This window comes from Galendromus occidentalis, unplaced genomic scaffold (genome assembly GCF_000255335.2).
Source record: "Galendromus occidentalis unplaced genomic scaffold, Mocc_1.1 scf7180000077458, whole genome shotgun sequence".
Classification (NCBI taxonomy): Eukaryota; Metazoa; Arthropoda; class Arachnida; order Mesostigmata; family Phytoseiidae; genus Galendromus; species Galendromus occidentalis.
The window spans coordinates 269,488-293,546 of record NW_003805446.1 but is presented as its reverse complement, the minus strand read 5'-3'; the positions used below and the strand labels follow the sequence as shown (position 1 = coordinate 293,546).

General features: G+C 53.1%; 1 protein-coding gene across 1 annotated transcript in view; it reads right to left on the bottom strand.

Annotated features, from left to right (window-relative positions):
• Window positions 1–15,964: 15,964 nt before the first annotated feature.
• Window positions 15,965–24,059, bottom strand: part of LOC100909220 (myosin-G heavy chain) — a 62,534-nt gene continuing 54,439 nt past the window's right edge. Inside the window, exons 4-7 of the mRNA XM_029111650.1 lie at window positions 18,424–18,648; window positions 17,789–18,185; window positions 16,797–17,032; window positions 15,965–16,076 (exon numbers count right to left, since the gene is read on the bottom strand). Coding sequence (XP_028967483.1) covers window positions 15,965–16,076; window positions 16,797–17,032; window positions 17,789–18,185; window positions 18,424–18,648 — 970 coding nt within the window. The remainder of the gene's footprint in view (window positions 16,077–16,796; window positions 17,033–17,788; window positions 18,186–18,423; window positions 18,649–24,059) is intronic.

The following is a 24,059-nucleotide window of genomic DNA, read 5'->3' as shown; positions in this document are numbered from 1 at the left end:
TCTTCTCAACCGTCCATGCTATGAACATCACCTCCATTATTTCCGCTATAAACGCCTCCTTGTGAGAAGAGTGAAACGTTCCGCAGTCGGCAGAGTCAGTTCGCCCCCTCCACTTACACCCAGAGCTTTCATCTGTTCCCCTCCGCCCTGACTGAGCTCAGGCCACCCCCTGCCCCGACCCGTCTCTCCATCCTGCTCTCGGTCTGTTCGTTTTTTGCTCCATAATTTCCTCCTTTGTCTCTCCAGCTCATAGAGGTCTCCAGCCGATGCTCGGATGACGCGGAGTTTCTGAATCTTAGACTCGAGTGCGGTTTCGGTTTTCGGCGGAGCACATCCTTCGGTTCTGAGACACAGATTCGAATTTTAAAAATGGTCCACCAATCCAACTATGGCTAATTTCGGCGAGTCGGTATCTCTGCCGCGGAGTCTCGGCGTCGCGACGCCTGGTCTTCGACCGGAGCGTATCTCGTCGTTATCATGGGGATTAATGCCGGCCGTCCTTAAAGTTGTTCATTCCCCATGCCCGAAATCCATCAGTATCGCTGACTACGCGTGGAAACGATGCCGGCCGACGCAGGATTGTCGGTGCTCGATTGCACGGCTCCGGGCAACGAGCTTCAGAGACGTTGCACTCATCGTGTTGGAAGATGACCTCGTTACGGATGATGGCTTCCGCCGTGATTTTTATTCACATCATCATCATCATTGCCACCATCATGATCATCAACAGCGTAATCGTCGACTGAGTAGTTTGCCGTTTTGTGTCGCATCTCAGTCGACTCTGAGTTTGTATTTTTAAGCATACTAATTTTTTTATGATTTGGACCCGCTGGTTTTTACCGTCGCCCTCGAGCTCCGCGAGGGACGAGGGGGGAGGGGGAGGGGAGCGCTCAAACCTTCGGTAGATGGCCGCAAGCCCTTTTTCCCCCCCTTACTCCTCTTTCCCCCACTTCCCGCAAACCATGAATGTCATCCCGTACGTGCAGAAGGGTGAGAAGGAGAGGAAAAGACTACTGCGAAGGTCTTTTTGATCATTGTCGTCTACTTGTCTCCCTCTTTGACAGCGTAGAGCAAAGTGGCGGTTGGGGTCGCTTCTGCTGGAACACAGCTTGCCCCGTCGGCGTCGGTCTCCTCTCGCGAACTAGCTGGTTGGTCGGAGCAGCTGGCGGTTGTCTCAATCAGGAGAAAAGAAGTACGATTCTCCGAGGGAAAATGGCGTTCCTCCTCTTTCCTCAGCTCGCTTTTCTCGACGAATGAGAGAAGATGTCAGAAGACTTCTCTTTTATGTTGCACGAGCAAACCGAGTCCCCGAAGGCCAAGAAATACCCTCATTACCAGTGGGAAATTGAACTCCGCGGAAAAACATTCCAGAGCATGGGGAACGACCCGTCAGGGCAGACGCCCCAGATACCGTCGGAGCCGTGGCTTCTGTGAATTTTCTTCTGCTTCCTGTTCTCGTCGGCGGTCCTTCGTCGAGAGCATGTCATCCCGATCATGATATTGCTCTGCGCCGATCGTGATTTGTCTCCTAAGGGGCGACACGCACGGTCCCCACCAAGAAATTGTCATACGATTGCGATCGAGGATCCCGCTGATGTCCAAATAATGTCGTCGGCTGCGCGAATCTCCGATAGCCTTCCTTGACGACATCGATCGAGGGCATAGACGACCATGCCGCTGAGATAATGCTACTACATGACGACGCACGAGAATGTCGCTTAAGAGAATGGCTCAGGGTCGCGAATCGTCTGATGGCTCGTCCTTTTTCACGATGCTCGCTCGCAAGCTCGTCCCTCCTCCGGGACGGCGGCGGCTGCTCCTATACGCGGACGAGTCGCTCACTGTTTACGTCGAACGGCGATCCATCTTGTTTGGCAGATGCGAGCGAGCAGCCAGGATAGCTGACTGGCAAGCGCGACTCACCGACAGACCCTACGGAAAGAAGACACGCGGACCAAGCTAGCGAGCGAGGAGGGTTCATGTCACGGCGGCCCTTCAAACGAAAGACCACCGTCGAGAAGGAGTAGTAAGAGGAAAACTACGTCGGGAGAAAAATGGCGTTCGAGGGGAATTGCCCCATCAGAGACTGGACCAAACAGAGCCTGTACGCCCTCGTCGACCTCCGTGTCGAGGAATGCGAGAGGAGTTCGAAATCAGACCAATGGTCTCTTCTCGCGAAAAAGCGAGGGAAATCGATCTGATTCTCTGCCGACGTTCCGGAAAGATGAAGAAGAAAAGAGTGTCACGATCGGCTTGGAGAGAGCAAGCGGTCGGTGAGCGCTCTAGACGGAGTGGAGAGAGGGAGCGCTCAAAAGCAAAGCACGGGGCCTGGGCGTTGAAAATCCTAAGGAATAGGGATGTGTAGGGTCTCAACTGTGAGGAGACCGAAGGGCGAACAGAGGAGGTGAGCGGCGGGGAGCAGGGGCTTCAGGGTGGTCATTCGAATGAAAGAGGGGGACTGAAGCAGATATGGTAAAAATTGATGACCGCTTACCCGCCCACCATCATCTCCACAATGGCACCCACACCGTTCGCTGGCTGGCCGGTCGCTCGGGCGGGCGGCTGACCGACCGACCGACCCGCCGTCGACCAGACGAACGAAGGGACGAATGGAGAGACGGACGAAAGGGAGAAACGACTCATCTCTCACTTGCTATGTCGGACGTCGTTCACAAGACTGTCTGCAGGGGTGGGGGAGTAAGGAGAAGCGGAGGGCGGGCAAGGCAGAAACGGCAGACTTCGCTTGCCTGGCTGGGTGCCCGGCGGAGAGAAGGCCCGAATTCGGACGGATGGATGGATCCACGGACGGACGGATGAATTCGACTTACGCAGTGAGTCAGTCAGTCGGTCGGTCGGTCCGTCTGTCCATTTCTCCTGAGTTTGAAACGCCGAATCACGTCTGCTGACTGTGTGCGCGTGTGATTCCTCCTTCTGTCTAGATTTTTTCCGTTCTTCTTGAGTTGATCTTGATCCTTGATTCCCCATAGTCCTCTCTCTCTATCTCTGAGCTCGCTTCCCTCGTTTTCATCTCGCAGCGATATCGGCTTCAGCCTTCAAGTTCACCGAGAAAAACGAGAAGGAAAAGTGTGGAAGCATGACAGGGGGCTAAAGAGAAGACGAAAAAAGAGCAAAGGATTGCAGGGTGAGGGATCGACGGATCGAGGGGAGGGGGCGAAGATTCGTAGAGGCGGGGTCGAAGATGGGGGTCTCTGACGCAAACTCGGAGGGGGAAACGAGTCGAGTTGGGTCGTGGAGAAACTGAACCGCTTCACTATCCACCGGAACAGTTGCTCCTCACTTCTTCCGCATCGATGCTGGAGTTCAACTCCGTTCGGCTCTGTGACTCTGCCGTTTCTACTGGGTGGTGGGAGAGGAGGTAGAAATTGAGCGAGATAGACTCCAGAGGACGATCGCGAGGAAATCATCAATCGCTCGACCGATTATAGCGCTGAAGAACTGGAAACAATACGCGGGATGATCAGCGGATCGCTTTATAGGCAGAGGAAACTTCGAGACTCGGAACTAGCAGCTCTTCAGAGAGACGGGAGGAACCATGTGGACGGTCACTCGCCCCATGTCGGCTGCTCGGCGCTTCGACGAGAACGAAAGAATATTGAAGAAGGGGTGGCAACAGAAGGCGATTCCGTCAAGAAGGTTAGCTCGGCGAGCAACGCGAGAAAAGATGTGTCATTGTAGCGAACCTGCCTGCGTACCCACCCGTCCGCTCGCCTGCCTTCCTGTCTGCCAGCGACTCGAACGGAAATCGATGTGGGCCAGCCATCTAGGCAAGCGAGCAGGCAGGCAGGCAGTTGCCATCCAGCTGGCAAGGCGAGTGGCGTGCCGAGGGAGGTTTGCTTGAAGGAGCGAAGAAAATAAGCCCTACTCGCCGCTGAGCGTTCACTTCTCGCATTTACAATGCGTCCCTCGTAGGCTGTCTACGGCGCGGCGTTGTCGCCACCGATTCCTCCCCTCGGGCGTGCTTGCTCTGTTCGCTCAGAAAAAGGGGACCCGATTTTGCTAGGGCATCTCTAACTCGTATCGACGGTATAACGACTGATCTTCCATCTTGACCTGCGAACGCATTGGGCCTGTGAGCAGGCCCTGACGATCCGTAAACGGCGCGATTTTTCGCCGGTTGATTTGTCACATTCTTGGCAGAAGGAAAAGGTCAAGCTGGAGCTCGAACTTGGTCAACAACGCCGGGATGATCAACATTGCTTTCCTCACTCCACGAGATGATCTGTGAGGGGGAAAAGAGTGAAGCATTTGGTGGGAGTTTTATTGTGTATCATCGCCGTCGAACTCTCCGTTGTCGCAGAAGGCGTCGCTTCTGCTGTGGCCGCCTTAGGAATGAATGGTCGAACGCTCGACTTGGATGAATGAGTAAGTGTGGCGGCAACATGATTTTTTATACGGTTCCGAGCCAATGCATTCGTATTACTGATTGCAGAGTTGCTTGTTCGCTTGGATGCTCCTCCGTGTTGGCTCCGTTCGAACGGATATCCTCGCTCTCTCCCCTTTACTCGTAGTTTTCGTCGTCTTTGGCGCCTTGGCTGGCTGCCTCGTCTCCGATTCTCGTGCCTTCCTTCGGAGACACTTCTCGCCGGGAGTCTCGGCTGCAACATGCCACGACAGGAATCCCTGGAAAAACCTCTTCCATATATCACAGCCTAGTCTGGAGACTCTCGCTGCTCCGTCGGACCAGATTTAATCGAACTCGATGATCTCTTTTTGCAGCTGCCCGTAGACCTCGTGCACATTGGGGTCTCGCAACGAGCGCTATGAACGGAGCGCTTGCCGTGATGGGGATCTCCGTGGAACAGAATTCCGGCTCCTCCGGATTCCAGAGGAGCTATCGGACTTTCAGGTGAGACACCGCACCCCAAAACTCAACTCGTTGCTTTCCCTGATGGTCCTTCCTCTTCCACTGGGCGCTCACTGTGTCTGCCGATTGAGACGCTTTGAATGGGGTCAGAACAAGCTCCCACGTTTTTGTCGTGTCCGGATCCTAATCGACTGCTCCGATATATCTCATAGGAGGGATAGGCGGCACTGAAATGCAAGGTTCGCAGGTGGATTCGCTCAATGGTTTCAACCTCCAACCTTCGACCTTGATCCCGACTGCACGACTCGAATGCAACGCCGTCTCGGAGCTTATCTCCGGCGCCGAGCACTCGGGACAAACAAACGTTTTTCCTCTCGATGCCAAGCACACCAGAAGTGAATATCAAGCATCTGCTTGTTCGATTTTTTCGTTAGTCTGAGATGTACACGCATAAATACACTAACATGCACTCTCTCACTCGCCTTGTGCTACCGATAGCGAGGAGGCGGAGAGGGCAAAAAGAAGATATGGTCTTGGTCTGTCTGGCCGACCAATGAGCCATAACCATAAACGCGATGGCCTATCATCGCAGGCTGCCGACAAGCCAACCTTGCCCGCTTGCCGAGCCACCGAAAAGACGACGGAACCCGGAAAACAACCGCAACCGAGTCGTCACGACGGGAATTCCCCAGTGGGACCGCTGCGAGCTCCATATGAGAAATGATTATCTGCTGAGAGACGGACAAGAGCATCGAGAATGCGGCTCGACGAATAGATTACGAAGCCGTCTTCGGATTCACGGTGAACGTCAGGACGGTCGGAGTGACATCGCTGAGCCGAACGTCCTCACGAGACGCGCTTCACAAGGCGCGCGCCTTACGGCGGAGATTTCGGCGGGGTGCATTTCGAAATCAGCTCCTGTGGAAAAGGAGTCCGCGAGAACGGTCGATTGAAGGAAAGCTGAATTCTGCGACGTTCAAGCGGCTCGGCGAGTTCCGGAGCGAGCCGAATTCAATTTGAAACGTCAATAGAGGCAATGTGATGCCGAGCTTCCACTCCAAACGGCATCAGCAGCTTCCTGATGCCTTAACATACCCTTCGCGCTCCTTCCCTCTCTTTCTCGCTCGCTCTCCATCGGCTCTATCTTTATTTCTTGGTGTTTCTGTCTATCTCGGCTCCCTCTATTTCGGTGTCCATTACGACGAGGCAGTGATGTGCTGAAACAGCATCATACCTAACATCCGATTCTCGGCGGCGGCCCCGGCGGCAGCTGCTGCTTCTCTATGATCCGCCAAGCCAGCCGAACGCTGATCTGAGTTCCAACCTGAACCATGATCCCTGACGGGGAGCTTAAGGGTAACCCTACGGGAGCTCACCGAGACCTGACGAGGCTCCGGCTGTTTTCCGAAAGCCTTGTGCGGCTCTGATAAGAAACCCTCAGAGCAAAGAGTTCGGCGCAAACGGTGACTCTCGACTTCGAGCGGATTGCTCGAGCTCTCGAGGACTATGATTGTGTATCACTTCTTTCATGGGAACAAGGGAGGGCTGGGATCCGTCGCTGTACAGGGGAAAAATCCGGTCTGTATTCCGTTATCGTGTCTACTGAACGAAAACCGCATATCGAGGAAGTCTAGTGGTATACGGGTTCTCACAGAGGAGCATGCGGATTGGGGAATCGGGCAGCGAGCGCGACAGAGGGGGGAGGGAGGGCGAATTCTCGAAAAAGCTTCGAGCAGCCTGCGAGGAAGTCGAGTGGATAGACGAGGGACTCGATGGGCTGAGAGACGGCACGGAAGCGACCGAGGAAGCAATAATGAGCCGCTGAAGGAGATACGTCTTCAGTTGGAAGTGACTCAGCTAATCTGTTGCTAGCAGAGATAGCAGCTTTGTTCAAGCCTAGAGGGGCCCGCGCGATCCTCGGCCCGCTTGCTTCTGTCGCTCGCTCCCTCCCTGCCCCTTCCTCAGCCCCGTCAAGATCCCGTCAAAACTGCTTTGTAGCACCGAGAGCGGAGGGTGATAGCTCGCTCGAGTCTTCAGCCATGTAGGCGACGACGACCACCATGACGGAAACAACGACACAGAGGAGATTAAGTGCCCCTTTCTTTTGACTTCCATGGTATTACCAGAGCTCCGCAAAATACTCATCTTCCGCCCACCCAACGAGTGTGCTTCAAAACGAGAGCGACCATGATGATAGCGAAATGGGAGAAGGATTCCAGCTGCCGAAATGTGGCATCTGCAGCCTATCCTGATTTTCGACCAAGTTTGAATTCTTCAGGGCGGATGGGGTGCAGTTCGCTCAAGTGGCGGAGAAAAACGAATCCCGAGGGACTCTCTATTCAAAAGGAGACGCGGGATGCGCTTGGTATCTGAAGCGGCAGAGATTATGAACTGAGAGGATCGACGCGATGGCTTCTATCAATGCTCCGATTGCTCGACCAAATCGAGCATGACGGAGAAACAAAGCGACAATCAGTGAGAAACACGGGGCCACGGCGAAAATGGATGGGCAGGGAGAAGAGGCAGGGACACGAAGCTGACGCTAGAATGAGATATTCGGAGTTGTCGGACGGATCCTTGAGCTCTGACACTCCGGGTCTGATGAATAGATATCCGATTCGGCTGCGCGCTCATCCGCCTCAGAGGCAGAGCCATTCGATGATTCCGCAGCGGATGTGCGGGTTGGAGCCCGCATTTTCCTCGATCGGGTTTCGCTGGGCTCAGCTCTGCAAAATATCCTTTCGGTCAATCTGCCACGATAGTCGATGCTCGATGATGGGGCCGACTATTTTGTCAGGGGTGCCCCGCTGACGAAGTCCCGAAGCACTAACGGTCGCCTGACTCGGCCCGGAGAAGGTACATATGACCAACGATTCGTGAGCCGAGCGGGGCCAAAGCCAAGCTAATTGACCCACAGCCGACCCAAGTTTCCGCCGAACCATCAACTCGTAAACCCGTGATTGAAACCCTTTGCAGCGAGCATTCCTCTTTGGAGCCTCGTCCCCGACATCCCAAGAGCTGGCATTTGCCAACTGTGGATGCTCTGCAGATCTGCTAATCTCCAAGTCGAGTTGTTATGCTCGAACACGTCTTCCAGCTCCCTTGATGGCGCTCCCCACCGCGGGAATTTCGTCTCCAAGAGCGGAAGGGATCGCATGAATTTTCTTCGTTTCTCGCCGAGAGCGTCCGGGAGACGGCGCATCGATGGGCTTTGCTCCCCGATTCCGGTCCCACAGTCCTGATCGGTCTTATCGTCGGGGCAGTCAGTGTTGTCATCACTGTTTTCGGTCTGGGTTCCCCGAGTTCCCAAATCGGCTCGGCTGTTTGCTTGCTTGGACCAAACAGCGCGCTTCCTTCTGCTTTCCTCTGACCTAATTGCGGTTTTCGGATCACGTTCAGTATGTCTGGTATTAGGGCATGAGGGAAAGGCGCAGCTCGGCAACATCTGTAAGGCGATGTGTGCGAGAGAGCTGTTTTGGGAGACGATCAATCTTGCGGCGCCGGCGTGAGGATCCTTCGATTCCTCGGGTTTAGATGCTCCGATTCTCAGAATCGCGATTTTTAACGGAGAAATGATAAAATATCCATCATTCATGGATGAGCCTGAGCTAGAAAGCTCCCGGAATGCCAAAGAATTCCATCGACTCTCGTGGGAACGAGGTGTGTACCAAACGTGGGAAGATTCTCCTCCCATGCTGATTCCTGCTAGCTCACAACCCTCCAACCACTTGAATTTGGCTCTGCGAGAAATAAGTCGGGGACTCTCTGCGCCCGATATTTCCGCGAGAAGCTGGAGGAGACGATATAATCTCAGCTCCGAGCACAGGTGGCTCACGAATCAATTTTAGGTGGCTAACGCGCCGGTTTCGCTCATGGAGATCCTTCCGTTTCGTAATCAAACTATCGACGTGAAGGATCGCTAGCAAAGCACTTCCCTTCTTCGAATCCTCACTTTCTCGCTTGGTGGACTTAGGTATCAGTTCCTTTGACTAACAGCGTACCGCCGCCGTCCCATGAAGGGAGAGATTCTCGAGTAGCGGGGAGGAAACTGGAAGTAGACGAGAAGAGGAAACTGTGGAGGATTTACGCAATAGAGTGTCGAGAGCGTACGAGTGTCGAGCCGATCAGGGAGGGCCATTATGTGGGATCTTCCGAATATCGGCCATGCAACGCACTGATCGCCTTCATCTCTCAGATTCTCTCGCTTATCCTCCTTTCCATCTACCTCCTCGTCCTCCTCCTTCCACTCATCGGAGCCAGGAACGTAAGCCGGCCATGAGACGAAAGCGACCGATGCAGTCTCTCTGTGAGCGAGAGCTTGATGGAGCTATTTTCTTTCTACATGAGAGGTCACAGCGGCAGAGGAAGTTTGAGTGGAAGGAATAAAACACCGGGAGCGATCGGAAAACATCGGAGCGAGAAAATCCTCCGGAGGGGAGTCCTCCTCTACCGACGCAGGCTCGTAATTGCATCCCTCGAAGCCTGCTTGACTCCACGTTCCGCAAATGAGGAGCCCAGACCGTCATAGTGCACTTATACAACGACGGAGCTCTCCCTCAACGCGCTCAGTGGAATAGTTGCTTCAGTTGCCGCTGCAGAGGTTCATGTTGTTCTACTTCACCGAGTCAAGTCGGATAGGATGAGATGTGAAGCTGTTGTTAGGGAATTCCAGGGAATTCCGCCAGTGACCTCGAGCGTGCCTATTTCCGTTTGAGTGAAGAGGGGGATCGCCGCTCGCTCCTAGAGCTCATCCGACGCGTCGAGACAGCGAGATGAGTGAAGCGGGAGTAGATACGGAACTCTGCCGCCGAGCTGGCCGACACCGAGGAAATGTAGAGAAACATCGAATGAAAGGGAGAATGCGACTGGGAAAAATATTCTTTTACTCGCACGCCGGCGTCGCTCCCGATGCGGCTGGTCCTTTTCTTCTTCCTACGACCAGCAGTAGCACCTCTCCCTTTAATTTCGTTCGGAATCCCCCGACGACCGTTCCTCCCAAGATCCCGGATCGCTCTCCCTCCCCCCTGATGACTTCATCACGGGGAGACTACAATCAAGCAGGCCGACGGGCGGGCGGACGGGCAAGCGAGCGAACGAGCGGGCAGACGGGCCGACAGACAGGCGTAGGGCGAGCGCTCCGCACTACCCAGTGAGCCCTCTACCCAGTCAGCAAGTCATCCAGCTTGCCAGCATACAAGGCTATTATTCTCGCGATAATTTGATCGTGATTACCCACGAGGAGTATGAAACTTCTTGCCAGTGCAGAGCGACAAGCTCTCCGCTCAGCGAAGCCGGCCCCATCACGATCCGTAAGTCCTCCCGTGTCTCGCGAAACTCTCCTCCAACCATGAACCTGGCTTCGTTCATGTCTTCTCCCACGTCAATTGAACCCCTCATTGTTCGTATCGCTTTCACAGAGCTTGCGTGATGCTCATCGGTCGCGCTGGAATCTCTCGAATTTCCCGAAGCGGAAAACGTGGGGCATTCAACGGAACAGCTCGATGCGCCGGAATGCGAGAGCTCCATCGGCTCCAGGACAGCTATTCAGATTAGCTCTCGATTCTCTAGAGTGAAAATAGATTGGATTCAATGTCTCCTTTTGACGCGCTGTGAGGTATGTTGAGCAGAATTTTCGCTCATTAATTCTATTGGGCTCTTCGTTTTAGCAGCACGGCTACTGGAGTACTCAAAGGTTGCTTCGCTCCGGATTTTGATTTTTCTGAAGCAGGCTCTATGCTCGTCGCTGGCTCCGAGTCCCCGCAGTAGGATCCGGTACAGCGATGAAAACTGTTGGGAGAGGCAGAATCGACGGGGAATGAAGCGACTTACGAAGCGGAGGGGCAGAGTTGCCAAACCAGCAAATGTCTCGGCTTATCTTATCGCAAAGGCCATTTAACTTATTTTGTTTTTATAGCTAGGAAACAGCAGAGGCACCTGCGGCAGCGTCCGACGAGCCAGTGCGCCCTCCATTCCGTCCGCGGGTCTTCCGCTTGGAGAACGGAGAGAGTCACATCCATCGATTGCACAAAGTTTTCTATCTATCTATCCATCCACTCTCGCGAAGCCCCTCCACATCCATCCTACGACGAATGGATACGTGTGATCGAAGCATGAATCGAAATTACTCTCGGGCGCCACGAATCGAATATCGAACTGTCTGTGACGCCTGGGCTGGAAGCGCCGAAAACGTCGACCGGAATCCAGAGGGAGAGATTATATTCCACATCCAATAACGACTCTACTGAAAAAAATCAAGCCAGATCTAACCGAGTACCCAAGTGAAAAGTCGAGAATATTTGAAATGAACATTCTTCCGAATGTCGCCAGCTCTTCAATTATCGTTTATTCAATTCGTTGTTTACAATTCACCGTATGCTCTCGTTGTATTCGTTTCCTCCATCATTAAGTACGCTGATCGGCTTCAGTCGTAAACTGAACAGCCGATCCGGGTTTTGGGAAGGTCGCCGCCAGTGCAGCTAGTCTATGGGTTCGCTGCGTTCTTCAAGTGGCATGGGGATCAGACTGGGAATAGAACTCCCATTCTCGCTTCCAAAGACTGAGAGGAATAGGTCCCCGCTGAGTCGGTTCTCCTCGTTCATAAACCATCGACGTCGGTATGGTCGTGTAGAGACGGTGATTGACACGAGACAATAAATAATTGTACCACCGATTCCGTTCATATATTAAAGACTTCGTCAATGCCATTACTTCATCATCGTATTACAACTGAAGTAAATTCAAATATATCATCACCGTACTCATTATAATAATCTTCAGAATAAATATATGTGTGTATATTATTACATTCCATCCAGAATTATTATATCTTCTGTATTGGTATTACCTCAATTATTATCCTTAATAATAGTATATAGGTAGTAATCATTATTGCTCTGGTGTTGGTCAGCGAATGTAGAATATCGAAACGGTTCATGGGTGGGAATGGATCGACGGGCGAAAGAGAATCGCGGTGGAAAATTATAATCCAATCAAAGCGATAAATTTCTGCCATCCCACCCTCGGAACCAGCTTGAAAGTTATACGATCCCGCTGGAAAACGCGTCCGATTCTAAAAACTATGATCACCATCCGAATCGATACCACCAACTTTAAGATCGGCACGATCGTCATTGAAGTATACATGCTTTGTGATTTTACGACCTCCACTCGCAATATCCCCATGAATATCGTGAATGGCACCGTAATAGAATAATGTTCTGGTACAATAAAATCAGTCGGAGCTAGTTCCATGGACTAAACTCACGCACGGTCCGCCTCAGCGCTGTCTCACGTGTAGTTCTTGCATATTTCAGCTGATACATACCTAAATAGACTAGACATTTGGCGAGAATGGCCGAGTTAGGCAATGGCAACGGGATGGATCCGACGTCGAAAAGCGCGGAATCCAAACGTTCAGAACGGTAGGGAGGGAATGGAGCGGAATCGTCGTCCAAATTAAAACTCGCCCCCTGAATATACGCACGCAATTTTCCACATTCAAAAACACACAATGGTGTCGCGGCTGAAGTGTGGTGGATGGCGTTGGATCTCGTCCCGCGGCGGATAATCTGAGGGCGGACGAGAACACGGGCTAAAGTACACATCGCTGGCTTCCCTCCCTAGGTAATGCCGGGCGGGCAGGCGGCTAGAGGACCGCCGTATCCAGATGAGCTCGGCCTTCGACGATAAATTGTCAAGCATTAGATTACGTAAGTTCCGTTCGGGTATCCCGGCCGCCTTTTTGAGCATTTCGCAAAGGAGCCACCGACGGCGCGGCGCGGAGTTAGAGCCGCACCGCCGTCGCGTCGGTCCCAACTCCTACCCCTCTCCCAAGCCGTCGAAGCCGGCTTGAAAGCCGACTTGCATAGAATCGCAAATCGATGATGAATATGTCAGGCGGATGGGATTCCCGTTGACGACTACGACGAGGTTTCGTTGTTCCGTTTCCCACAAGCAGTGAGACGGAGAGAATAGCATATTCTCATACCTATGTAGTTTATTGCTCGCGAATACATTCAATCTGCAGTGTAGGTATGCAGCTTGCTGGCTGCACGTTCTCCTAATAATCTCAAAGCTCTGAACATCGTCTCCAAATATGTAGTCTCTAAAACGCCTGAGTCGCCATCGCCACTGGTTCCCGTCACTAAGTGAATAAGTTGAGGGAAGAAGCAAGAGCAGGAGAAACGAGGGGTATTACGGGCTTTAATCCGATTTCGAGAGATTTGTTCAATGACACCGTATTTAGTCTGCCGCCGCCGCGAACAGGTGGTACAGAGTGTGGTTTCACGTGGCACGTAATTTCGGAGCCCTTCAGAAATGCGTAGTGATGAGAAGAAGATATCGTTGCGAAGGGATCGAGGGAGTTGAGCCCTCTCGAACTCAGGGTAGAGTAACCCGGGGGTTTTGACCACAAATTGTCTCTTTCGGTAAGATGGGGGTTTCGGGCTTTTGTGAGAGGAGCTTGATGACGACCGGTGGCGAGGAGATAAGCTTCTATGTAGTGGTAACATTGGCTAGGCTATCGACGCCGGTATCGGTTCCACAGATCGATAATCTCGCTCTTGCTCGTGTTAGTCATATTATTGGAAGCTCTCGAACTTCACTGGGAGTAGCATTCAGACTTTTACGTCCGCTCATCAGCATAAATTGAGGATATAATTATTCATTCGGCTTGAGGAGTTATCAGGCGCTGGGTGACGCCAAAAATTATTGCTCCAGTCGATCAACTTCAGCTTGTAAAAGATTGTTGTATCTGAATGATTTTGCATACCTAAGCCCTACTGTCAGGCTCGCATTCGATGGCCACAGTTCAAAAATTGAATGTTCAGGCGAATCATCTTGCACAAGCATTGTTCCTTGCTTTCCTCATGCAAGGCTTGCAAACCGATATCTGAGTGAGGCTCTCCATGAAAATTATTACTTGCGTTGCGGATTTTTCCATCGGATATATCGCATATATAAATATCCTACACAAAATGTTTGACTAGAAGACTCTCACCATTTCTGTTATGAGTCGTAACCTTGGCTCAGACCGCGGATAACGCTACTCATTCGGAATATATTATTACTGTCGTTGCTCAATAAATATTCAGCTTAGTTAGGCATAGTTCACATAAGTACCTGGTAGTTATCGCTCTTCGTATTGAGGCGTGTCGTTGATTGTTGAGTTGTAGTTTGACACTCTGAATGTGTCTCAGTCGGTGGTGATCGGCATCGACCATTTCGTTAGGTTGTAAGAATGAATCATTGTCTATAACTTCATTGTCAATTCCTTCACTGATTGCAATGTAGCAGATAGATCAAGAAATCACGTTGAAAAGGCGAAACGCGCGCCTATACATGTAAGAACTCGCATGGGGATCGGTAATAAAAATATAATGGAACTCTACATACACAGGTCATACAAGATTATGAACCACCGGAGAAGCAAGTTCCTTACTTTGATAGTCTAACAGCTCGACGAGACTCGAATTGGTGTCTAGAATCGGTCTAGAACGCAATCGCTCTCGATCGACCAGTGCCCTAATTCGACGAGCTCATCGATCGCCGACTCTTCGGTCGCGATTCCATCGTTGCTACCGATCGATGATCGGTCATAGTCACGATGCGACTTCCAGCGGTACGCCTTCCGAGGAGTTTGGGAGGGCGCTGGGACTTTCCATGGGACCGGCTCGATTTCGTAAGCCTCAGTTCGTACCCATCGAGATTCGTGGTATCCCCAATCGGTACCTGGTGTTCGCATCACGATTTTTTTCTCGTTTCGGATGAATACTGAATATACAATCTATATCACATATCACTGATCTACGGGACAATCTGCCAAAGCGGTCCATCCCAGTGGATGCATGAGACTCTTACAAGCCGCGAGCCCGAAACAGCTCTTCGTTCAGCGAGTTTCCGTCAAGATCTGGCCGCTGCCGCCCCCGCTCCGTCGCGGTCGGAATGATGAATATGAGAAATCGCCAGGAGAGCGGGCGCGCGTCCCCGAGAGCGAGCGGATGGCCGACCGACCGAATCGAATACGTCATTGACTTGGACTGTGTTCGCAGGTGTACTCGATCACGCAGCGGGCCGGAAAGATTCGTCCGGCCGAAGATTCAATCTCATCGTCATTCGAAAAAAGGGGGAACGGAACGAGCGGGCGGACGGGCGGCCGGGCTGCCTGGCCGACTGGCGGGCCGGCAGACGGAGAGGGTGTTTCAACGAGCACGGAGAAGGGATGTGCAAAGACGACGAGCAAAAGAACGGATGATGGGATCTTCGGTTGTGCTACGGTGCTGGTTTACACGACCGCAGCTCCCAGTCAGTTCGGAACCTCATCCTGCCGACCGAGAGATGCTGGGAGAGGAGGATTCCGAAGAAGTGGGGAGACCAGTTTCGGGAGGGCGGCAGCGGATGAACTCCCAAGGGGTACAGGCCAGGAAGTGCGCAACCTCCAAACGGAAGCTCCCATAAGGCATAAAATGCGCCGTTTCGTTTTTATGAAGCCTCCGCTCCCTGGTTGCTTCTGCTGCTGTCGCTGTTGTTGTTGTTGCCGAACCATGTCGATGGCTGACTGGCTCGTTTTTTCTCCCAACACCCGGAGTTCCTTGTCTGCTCCTTTCACTCATTTTCTTTGTTCCACTCGCCCGTTCGATGATTCGCTGGTCGCATCTTCCACATTCCTCGTCCGGGGAAAGAATGGACGCGAGGGGGAATTGTCCAGCATTCGCACCGGATGCTCGGAGAGCTCTAACACGAAAAAAATCACGGCGCACCGAACAGAAACCGGAGCACGAGTTCTCCTCCCGATCATCGAGTGTGGAAGACGTGGAGCACCTTCACCGTCGTTTGCTACGTATAAGTTACGATGTCGCGATCCATAGGGTGCCTCGCAGAAACATATGGGATTCTTTCCGGCCTCGAACGCACGAAATATTCCATTGCGGATGGGCTCGTGGTGAACATTGAGTTCCCTGCAGTTTTCGATGAGTTCGTTCGCTACGATTCTTCGACGCCGCTCGATGTCCCTCGAGAGTCCCGTCGGGATTGCGGTGTTCGTGTTGTTTTTCTGCAGGAGGATAACGCAGACGCGGAGGTAGACAGATACGAATTCGATGGATTTATGGACCCTTAGCTTCATTGTCGCTCCCTCCATGATTACGCCTCAGCCATCGAAGAACGAGAGCTCGAGCTGCTGTCGTCCTTGGTCTGACACGCCGACTCGAGGTGTTTGTTGAGGTAGCTCTTCAGGGCGAAGCTTTTGTCACACCTACAAGAGAAGCGGATTAGTCGCTTTGACCGAGGGAAAACTTTGCTTGCCGTCTAAGGATTTCCCTTATCCCTTCCTTCTTCACGACCTGCACCGGCAACAAACACTACGCTCCTAAAAGACGACTTGTCCGTCGAACCCAGTGAAGACAGAACTGGATGAACTTTGTCCTCGTCAGTGAAAATCTGGATGGGGACAGCTAGGCCGGGCGGACGGCCTAATTCAACGGTCATCGCACGGACGGTCGGTGAAACGACCGGAGAAAACCACTTGAAGAAGTCAAACCCCGAGCGAGGTAAGTGGGTCTGCCGCCGCCGCCGCCGACGACGACGAGACGGCCGGCGCCGGCAAGTGAGCCAGTCAACCTGCCAGCCTCGAAGAGGAATAACTAAATAGCTGGCAATCGTGCCGCCCTGGCATTTCCGGATGAACGCCCGCCGCAGAGATGTTCTTTGATGTTTCTGTCTCCCCTGCGGCTCGTCAAGACCCGTTCCCCATAATTCCTCTCTTGCGGGCCGGCCGGCTGGGCGCTCCTCCGCGAGCGCGCTGGCGGCGGGGCGAAGTGGCCCCGTCTTATTCCCGCTTGACCGACCGACTGCTTGTCTGTCGATCTGTCTCTGGATTTTCCTCGTCGTCGACGTCGACTCCCCCTTGTTCATGCTCGCCACCATGCACTGCGTCGAGTGTTCCAAAGGCGAGACTTCGCACGTAATATCTTACCTTGGGCACTGGAAATGCTTCGAAGTGGAATGCGTCTGCATGTGCGCCCGAAGATTAGAGCGGTCAGCGAAGGCCTTGCCACACTGAACACAGGCGAAAGGCTTTTCGCCTGTGTGCGATCGCATGTGTCCTTGCAGCAGCCACGGTCGCGAGAAGGCCTTACCACAGATGTTACACTTGTGACTGAGGTTGTGGGTGAGGATGTGCATCGCCAACGCCGGCATTGAGACATACACCTGCGAGAAAGGCGCCTTAATTTGGAATTTTGAACGGAGCTCGAAGAATCCTCTCGTCTCTTCCGTCCCCTTCTCCGCTGGCTTGGCAAGATACCGAACCGAGGAGACTTGTCGCTTATCGCTACGATCGGGGGAAGCCGAGCGATATGGATGGAAAAAATGCGTCGCGAAAATACGAAGCGGATGGCAAACGATGCGGATTCAATATTTCGCTCTTCATCCCAGTCTGATGTTTTTTTTTCCAACGACACTCCATATCTGAAATCTGCTCCAAGAGCCATCTCGCCGAGAGCGGCAATCAGCTACTGGGAACTCTCGGTCAGATTGTCTATCAGTCTACCACTCGGTCAGGCCATGAGCGAGCCATACCGGTAGAAAACATTGAAATGTATGTCGCTTGCTTCGAATTCCATGAATAGACTGACGGCGGGGAGGTGTTCCGAGCTGCCGAAAAAGAAACAGACAGACGGACCAGGTCCCGTTGTTCCGCTTTGAGAGGAAAGTGAACCCTGTGGGAAACATGGTTCCGTTCGAGGAGTATGTAGAGCGTAGGAGTGGTGGTTGGCGAGGGCATTGGAGCGAGAAAAAAGGGAAGTTTGGCGTCAACGACAACCCCGTGTGCTGATGCGCCTTTCTCATTCAAACGAACGAGCCGGGCTCACCAAGTTGAGGAGAACACAGGGAAAATACAAGGAGACCAAGGGAAAAATCGACTTAAGCCCAGAGGTTACGGAGCATGGCGGGCGACGTGCTCACCTTTTCACAAGTTGGACACTTCTTTGCGAGCTGAGAGTCGGGGCTCCTGTGGGTCTGTTTGTGTCTTGAAAGGTTGGACGACGTTGCGTAGTGTTTCCCGCACTCGAGACAAACGTATTTTCCGCTGCCGGACGGACTCGACGAACGTTCGCTGTCCGACGAACAATTGCTCGCAGATGAAGAGTGCAAACGTCGTTTGCTTCGCGCACTCCGGCCATCACCGATCGAAGGCGATGCCAGCAGGCTGCACGAAGGCGCGGGGGATGTTGGCAGAGAGCTCGGCGTCAGGGAATTCGGTGTAGCCGAGCGTGAAGGAACCGAAGCTGAAATCGAAGCTTTCGAAGCAGCCGTTTCTTCTTCTTGACGTGATTCGGCGACGGCTTTGGCGAAAAATGTCCTTTCAATACCGTTCAGATCGAACACCGACTCATGGGCAGTTGTTAACTGATGGTAGGTTTTTGTCGAGGACGACGACGACGCCGTCGTTGTCGCCGCCGCCGCCACCAACCCAGACCCGGTGGTACCGGTCGTCGCCGCCGCCGCCGCCGCGGTCGTCGAAGAGGAATTGCTGCCATTGGTTGCTGCACCCGCTGGCGCCGCCGCCGCCACGGCTACCACCGTCGTCGTCGTCGGACCATTCGTTGTCGTCGTTGTCACGGGGTTCGTTGTCGATGAATTCGTCGCGTTCAGATTTGTCGCCAGTGTTATCAGAGTGCTCGTCAACGGTATTTGATGCGAGCACCGAAAGTCCGAGTCCCGGGGACTGCCCGCCGGCGAAGAAGTAGTCGACGAGGACGTGAGTCCCGTTTGCGGGTTGTAGTCTGAGGGTATGTAGAGTCGAGGTGAGGCACATGCGTAATCTGTAAAGAGAAAAAATTGTCAGTCATGATGTTCCGAAAAACTATCGACCGAAGTTCCCCCTCCCGGGACCGGGATTCCCATCACGTCTCCCCCCTCCTCCTTTTTTCCGAGAATTATATCATTTATACATGTTATGTATCATGTGTACCTATACTTATCGTCGCGATTCCCGAGTGGGGTTGCATGCTTAAGGCCTACATTGGACATCTATTCCTTCTCCGAGAGACATTAATGAGAATTTCGCGCTCTCCCAGCTAGGTATACGGGATTGACAACAATAGTCAGATAGATCTATGGATAGGGAGGGGAGCGGGCGCAATTGACGGCTTAGGGGGTCTTATGCTTCGTAGATAACGATTCGGCTGACCGAGAGGACGACAGTCAGCACTTGACAATTGTCCTCCGAACGGCAATAGGCGGCAGCGGCACCCCAAGCGACTTCAGCTGTAGCAGCGGCTGCGTTGGCAACAGCATAAGCGGTGGAAGCAGCGAATCCGTGGCTCAGTCAGACCCAGCTAGCTGTCCTCATCGGTTCCTTTGCTCGGTCGCGACTCTCGCCAAGCGAATGAGTTTGTAACCCTGTTCCGACTCGCTCAGATGCTCGAGGACTGGGTTGGACGGTCGGATGAGCGGGCGGGCGGCCGGCCGAGTGCTTGTTCTGTCGAGCCGCTTGCGTTATGAGGTATAGATCATCGCTGGGCGACTGACAATCCCGTGGTTCGTGCTTGGAGAGAAAGAGCACGACTTGTCCTTGCGCTCTGTTGGCGCGCTGCCTGATCGCATGTGAGACCGACAGACGAACGGGCCAGCCCAGATTGAGCGATTCGTCCCGACCAGAGAAGAGGTCATTCCATCCAGAGCGCCATCTATTATTGAGTTATAGTTCTCCTCACACGATCCCCGAAGCTCTTTCTTGTCCGGATATGAGTCATATGAGCGCCAGTGCGGTGGCCCTGGTGGTGATTTGTTCTCTAATTTCATGTTGTCGGCGTCGTTTTCTCCTCCTCCTTTTCCTTCTTCTTCATCTCATCCCCGCCCATACGCCAGCCCCTCAATCAGACTAAGCTCCACTATCGCATTCCGTCAGATTCTCTTCGGGAGCGAATCGCCGGTTTACCTACGGAGAGCCACTACTCGACTCTATCTCTGTCAGTCGGTCAGCTGACTCCTCCGCCGCGGTGTAGAGCGGTCACAGGATTCGTCAGCTGATCATCACTTTTTCTTCCGAAGATTTTCTCCGGAGCGGTAGCTTGACGTCAACCTTGCGCAACGGTTGCCGAGCTGGATTCCGACTCCGAGCTCGAGCTCTGTAGGCCATAGATGTTGCCGATGCAGGCATTCAGTCGAGGTAGATGGAGTTCCGCAGGGAGCGAAACCCCGAGTCGGATGGTGACTCGCCTCGTCCAACCTTGACCCGCCATTTTTTCAAATGAAGACGGAACCGGCTCTCGGGCCCTCCACGGAGTTTTCATGAAGTATCGACCAGACGGCCCGAGCAGAAGGCGGACGAGCTCGGCGACGGACAAACGACGCAAGGAACGATAATGTTCCTTTCTGAACTTGTCTCTCACCCGCCAGCTCGCTATCTATCACTCGCGTTTAAAATGAGCCTAAAGCCGCCGTCGACGACGAGGTTTCGTAAGCGGACGATAATAGATATGATACATGGCTTCCCGAAACACGCCACCGGCTGAGCGGAATCGCCACCGACGACGACGCGGCTCTTTACTTATCTCTGACGCTGCCTCTGCTCCGGCCGCCGCCGCCGGCCGACTAACGCCCCCGTCGCCGATGTTCCCATCTAAATCCCTTCCTCACATCTCCCGGCTGCTCGTCGGCAACCGTGCCTGCCCTACCATCCTGAAACAGGCGTTCTCTGATGCTGTAGCGGAGTTCTATTTGCTCTAGGCAGGAACGTATCTTTCCGCTGATGGCACGCGAGTGACAAGCAGGCCGGAGGCATTAGGCGCGTCGTCTGGAACGCTATTTTAACCGAGTACGAAGCCGAGTGTTCATCGGGCGTCCGGGTTTGCTGGGATTCGGCAAGGAAGCTACCTGTTGATCGCTGTTCCCCCTCGATATCTCGTACTCTCGAGCATCGTCGGTCGGATCCACTCAGCGCATTATGAAGGAGCTGATTACCCCGGGATGCTCGCTGGGATATCGCTCCTTGTCCTGCGGTATGGCTCCGAGCCGATGCGGTGGAGAGGAGCATCGAATGGAGGAGCAGGATACGGTGGTGAAATTCGGCGAGCCTTCTTTTCGTGGTTAAAGAAAACCGAAGGACACGGAAAGGAACGCTGCCAGAGACCTACGGTCCTGGCCTCGGTTCACAATCGTTCGCTTACAATGATCGATGGAAAAGATATCAGAGCGAAGCAGCTCGTATGAAGGATAGCAGCGAGAGCTGCGCTCTATGTTCCAGCGGCCGAGCAGGGCGTGCGATCACAGGCCGATAATGCTGTACATTTTTCAGGCCAGCTTTTAGCGAACGGTCCGGCAAGCCAACCTCGCTCGATTCAGGCGCCGAACAGCTCCCGGTGAACAGATATCAATCACCGTTATCAATGCTGCGAAAGCTCCGCCAGTCTTCAGGATAGTGGCTGCACGAGTCACGGCGGCGCGAGCGAGCGAGGGGCTGTTCTCCAATCCAGCCGACCCACCGGCTCCTCTCGAACTGGATGGGTCGCTCAACCCCAATCAAACCGGCCCTGCCTCTCAACTGATGGAAGTTGAGCGGCTCAGGCGAAACTGATCCGAGTCAGACAATTTTTCCACAATTTCTATCCTGCTGCTCGACAGACGATACCGTCTGGGGCGGTATCGGGAAGAGATCATGGTAGGTTCTGGCACGCAACCGCGGGCTCTGCATGTCTCCACTGCTTATCCGATGGATGCTGATCTACATTTCCAAAATTGATAAAATCAATTACTATTGCGTAGGTAGGTCAGTGAACTCAATATTGACTATGACGATGAGCGACTGCTTCCAGAGACGAACCCGAAGCGAAGAAAAACCAACCAGGGGTCTCAGGACCCAATACTGCCGAGGAAAACTTCACTGGCAAGCGGTACCGACCCCTTCCTCACGGGATTTTTTTCCGGAAACTCCTCGCAGGAACCCTGACTCCCCTCTCTCGCTCCTGAAGACCTCACGAAATAGCGACCCCGACAGCGTTCCACGGAGTCAACCCGCGGAGCCGAATGCACGAATGCTTAAGAGAATGAGGACGCGCCAGCCACCCGGCTCGAAAAATTACACTGACCGATCGACGGAATCGTTATCCTATTTTTATTTTTGTTCAGAAAGGCCGGGAGCTCAGTTCACTGCGTGAGTGACCGACCGACTAGCCGAGTGACTCGATGGCTCGCTCGTGGGACGTGCCATCGATGGAACTGCCTGCAGCCAAGCATCGTTCCCAGTTCATTTCGATCTCTCTCCCCCTCGATCTTTCATGTGTAGCGCTCTCTCTGAATTAAATCCCGCTACGACCCCCGATCACGCACGATACAACGCTCGTATGGTGTACCGTTAGAGGTGGAGCGGCACCCGATTCCCCCGGCATTGCCCGAACCCTCTTTCACCCCTCACCGCCAGCATGCTTCACTGTCCGTCCCTCGACAGCAGATGGTGTAGCTCGACTCAGCTCGCTAAAGCTCTGGCTGGGGTGCTGGCCAAACACTGATCTTCACTCTCTGCCAGAACTGTTTCGTTTCACAAGTCGCCTCTAACAATGAGTCGTGAATCATCATATTTTATTCTAGCCAGGAGCGCTTCTGCACAACAGAGTTATTCAAGTGTTTTCGACTATGTGTATCTGACTGAGACGCTGATGCGATCAGCGAAATTATTTTCTGACGATCATCGATCGACCAACGATATTCGAGAGATTAAACGACCGATGGAGAATCGATTTGGGATGAGTGCGCATCCATGTTTCCAGAGTTAGACTCTATCGAATCGCGTGGAGATTCAGGCTAGAACCGAGCTCAAAATCCCGTGTTCGAATTGGAACATGAATTCACATCGAAAGAATTCAAAATTCCGGCCCAGATCACCATCGAGTTTTCGGTGGAGCGAGGCCAGTATTGGTAGGTGCACGCTGTACAGCACGCCCTGTAATTTCCTGAGCGATCCAAGGGAATAGATAGTTATTTAGCACCGCGGAGGAGAGTTATTATAACTTTAAGGACCCGTTGCCGGCTTGAAGATTACTGATCAATAGGACAGGCTCTCAAGCGAGTCTATCGATACAAGAATCTTGCCTGAGACGCTGGACGGATCGGAATCTCTGCAGCTCTAGAGTCTCGAGACACACAATGCCTGACTTCAGCGCAGGATCGAACCATTGCGGAATGTGTCGATATCCAGAAGAGGTCTCATCAGTCTGACCACATGCAGGATGCTTCGGAGCCTGCAAATATTCGCAATTCGGACCGATCCAAGGCGGCTCGATCGATGGAACCTCACTCCATGCAGATGCCGCGGCAGATGTTGCACCTCTCCGTGGAAGGACCATTTTTCTCCCCGAAAAGTTATTGGTAGGATTTCGGCGCCGTTTGCCGTACCACTTCGGGGAAGGCTAGAAACCATTGATCCCCGTGGAATGGGATCAATGATCAATGCCATCTACTGTGGCCCTGGCGACGGTCGAATCTAAAATCACAGCTTTTGCTTACAAACTTTGTATATCTCCGGAGGTCTCTGAGACGTGTGAAATCCCTAATTCCCGACGATGCGAATTTGTCGGCCAGCTCATTGCCTTGCGTCGGGTCGCGAAACTTGGTGGGGGGGGGGTTGTAGCTGCTCCGAACGGAAATTGTCGAGCCTCAGGTTGGACTCTAGTTCGTTAATGCTCTGAGGGTGAGATGTCAGAGGACACGCGCTCGAGACTGTGTGGGTCTTGGAGCGGTCTTCTGGGATTTCCAGATCCTCACGGGAGTGTGATCACTAATTACCCAATGAGACGGCTTGAGCTCCTGTGAGGAGCACGGAGGGAACTCAAAATGGTTAGTCAGTCAAACACTCATAAGAGGGATCTCTGAATCACCCTGAAATCTCAGCGCAACCCAGAACACTGGAAATTGGGGTATTCCCCACAGCGTCGAAAGAGCTCTCGGCAAGCTGGCGGATCAGGAGAAGAGAGAGGACAAGAAGCCTCGGGAACTCGTTTGGGAAGAGAATCCTTGTTTGAGCGGGTGGGAATGCGGAATACATATATATACAAGCAAGCAAAAGATTCCACGTGAAGAGACAGAGATCTAGTTGTGGCAGGAATGCATAAGCGGAAAAAAAAGAACGAAAAGAAGCTAAGGGCCCTGCTAGATGGTGGTCGCGGTGGGCGGTTGTCACAACGCTGGTTGCGTATGATAGATGATCTATGACCACCATTGCATGACCGTCCCTCCC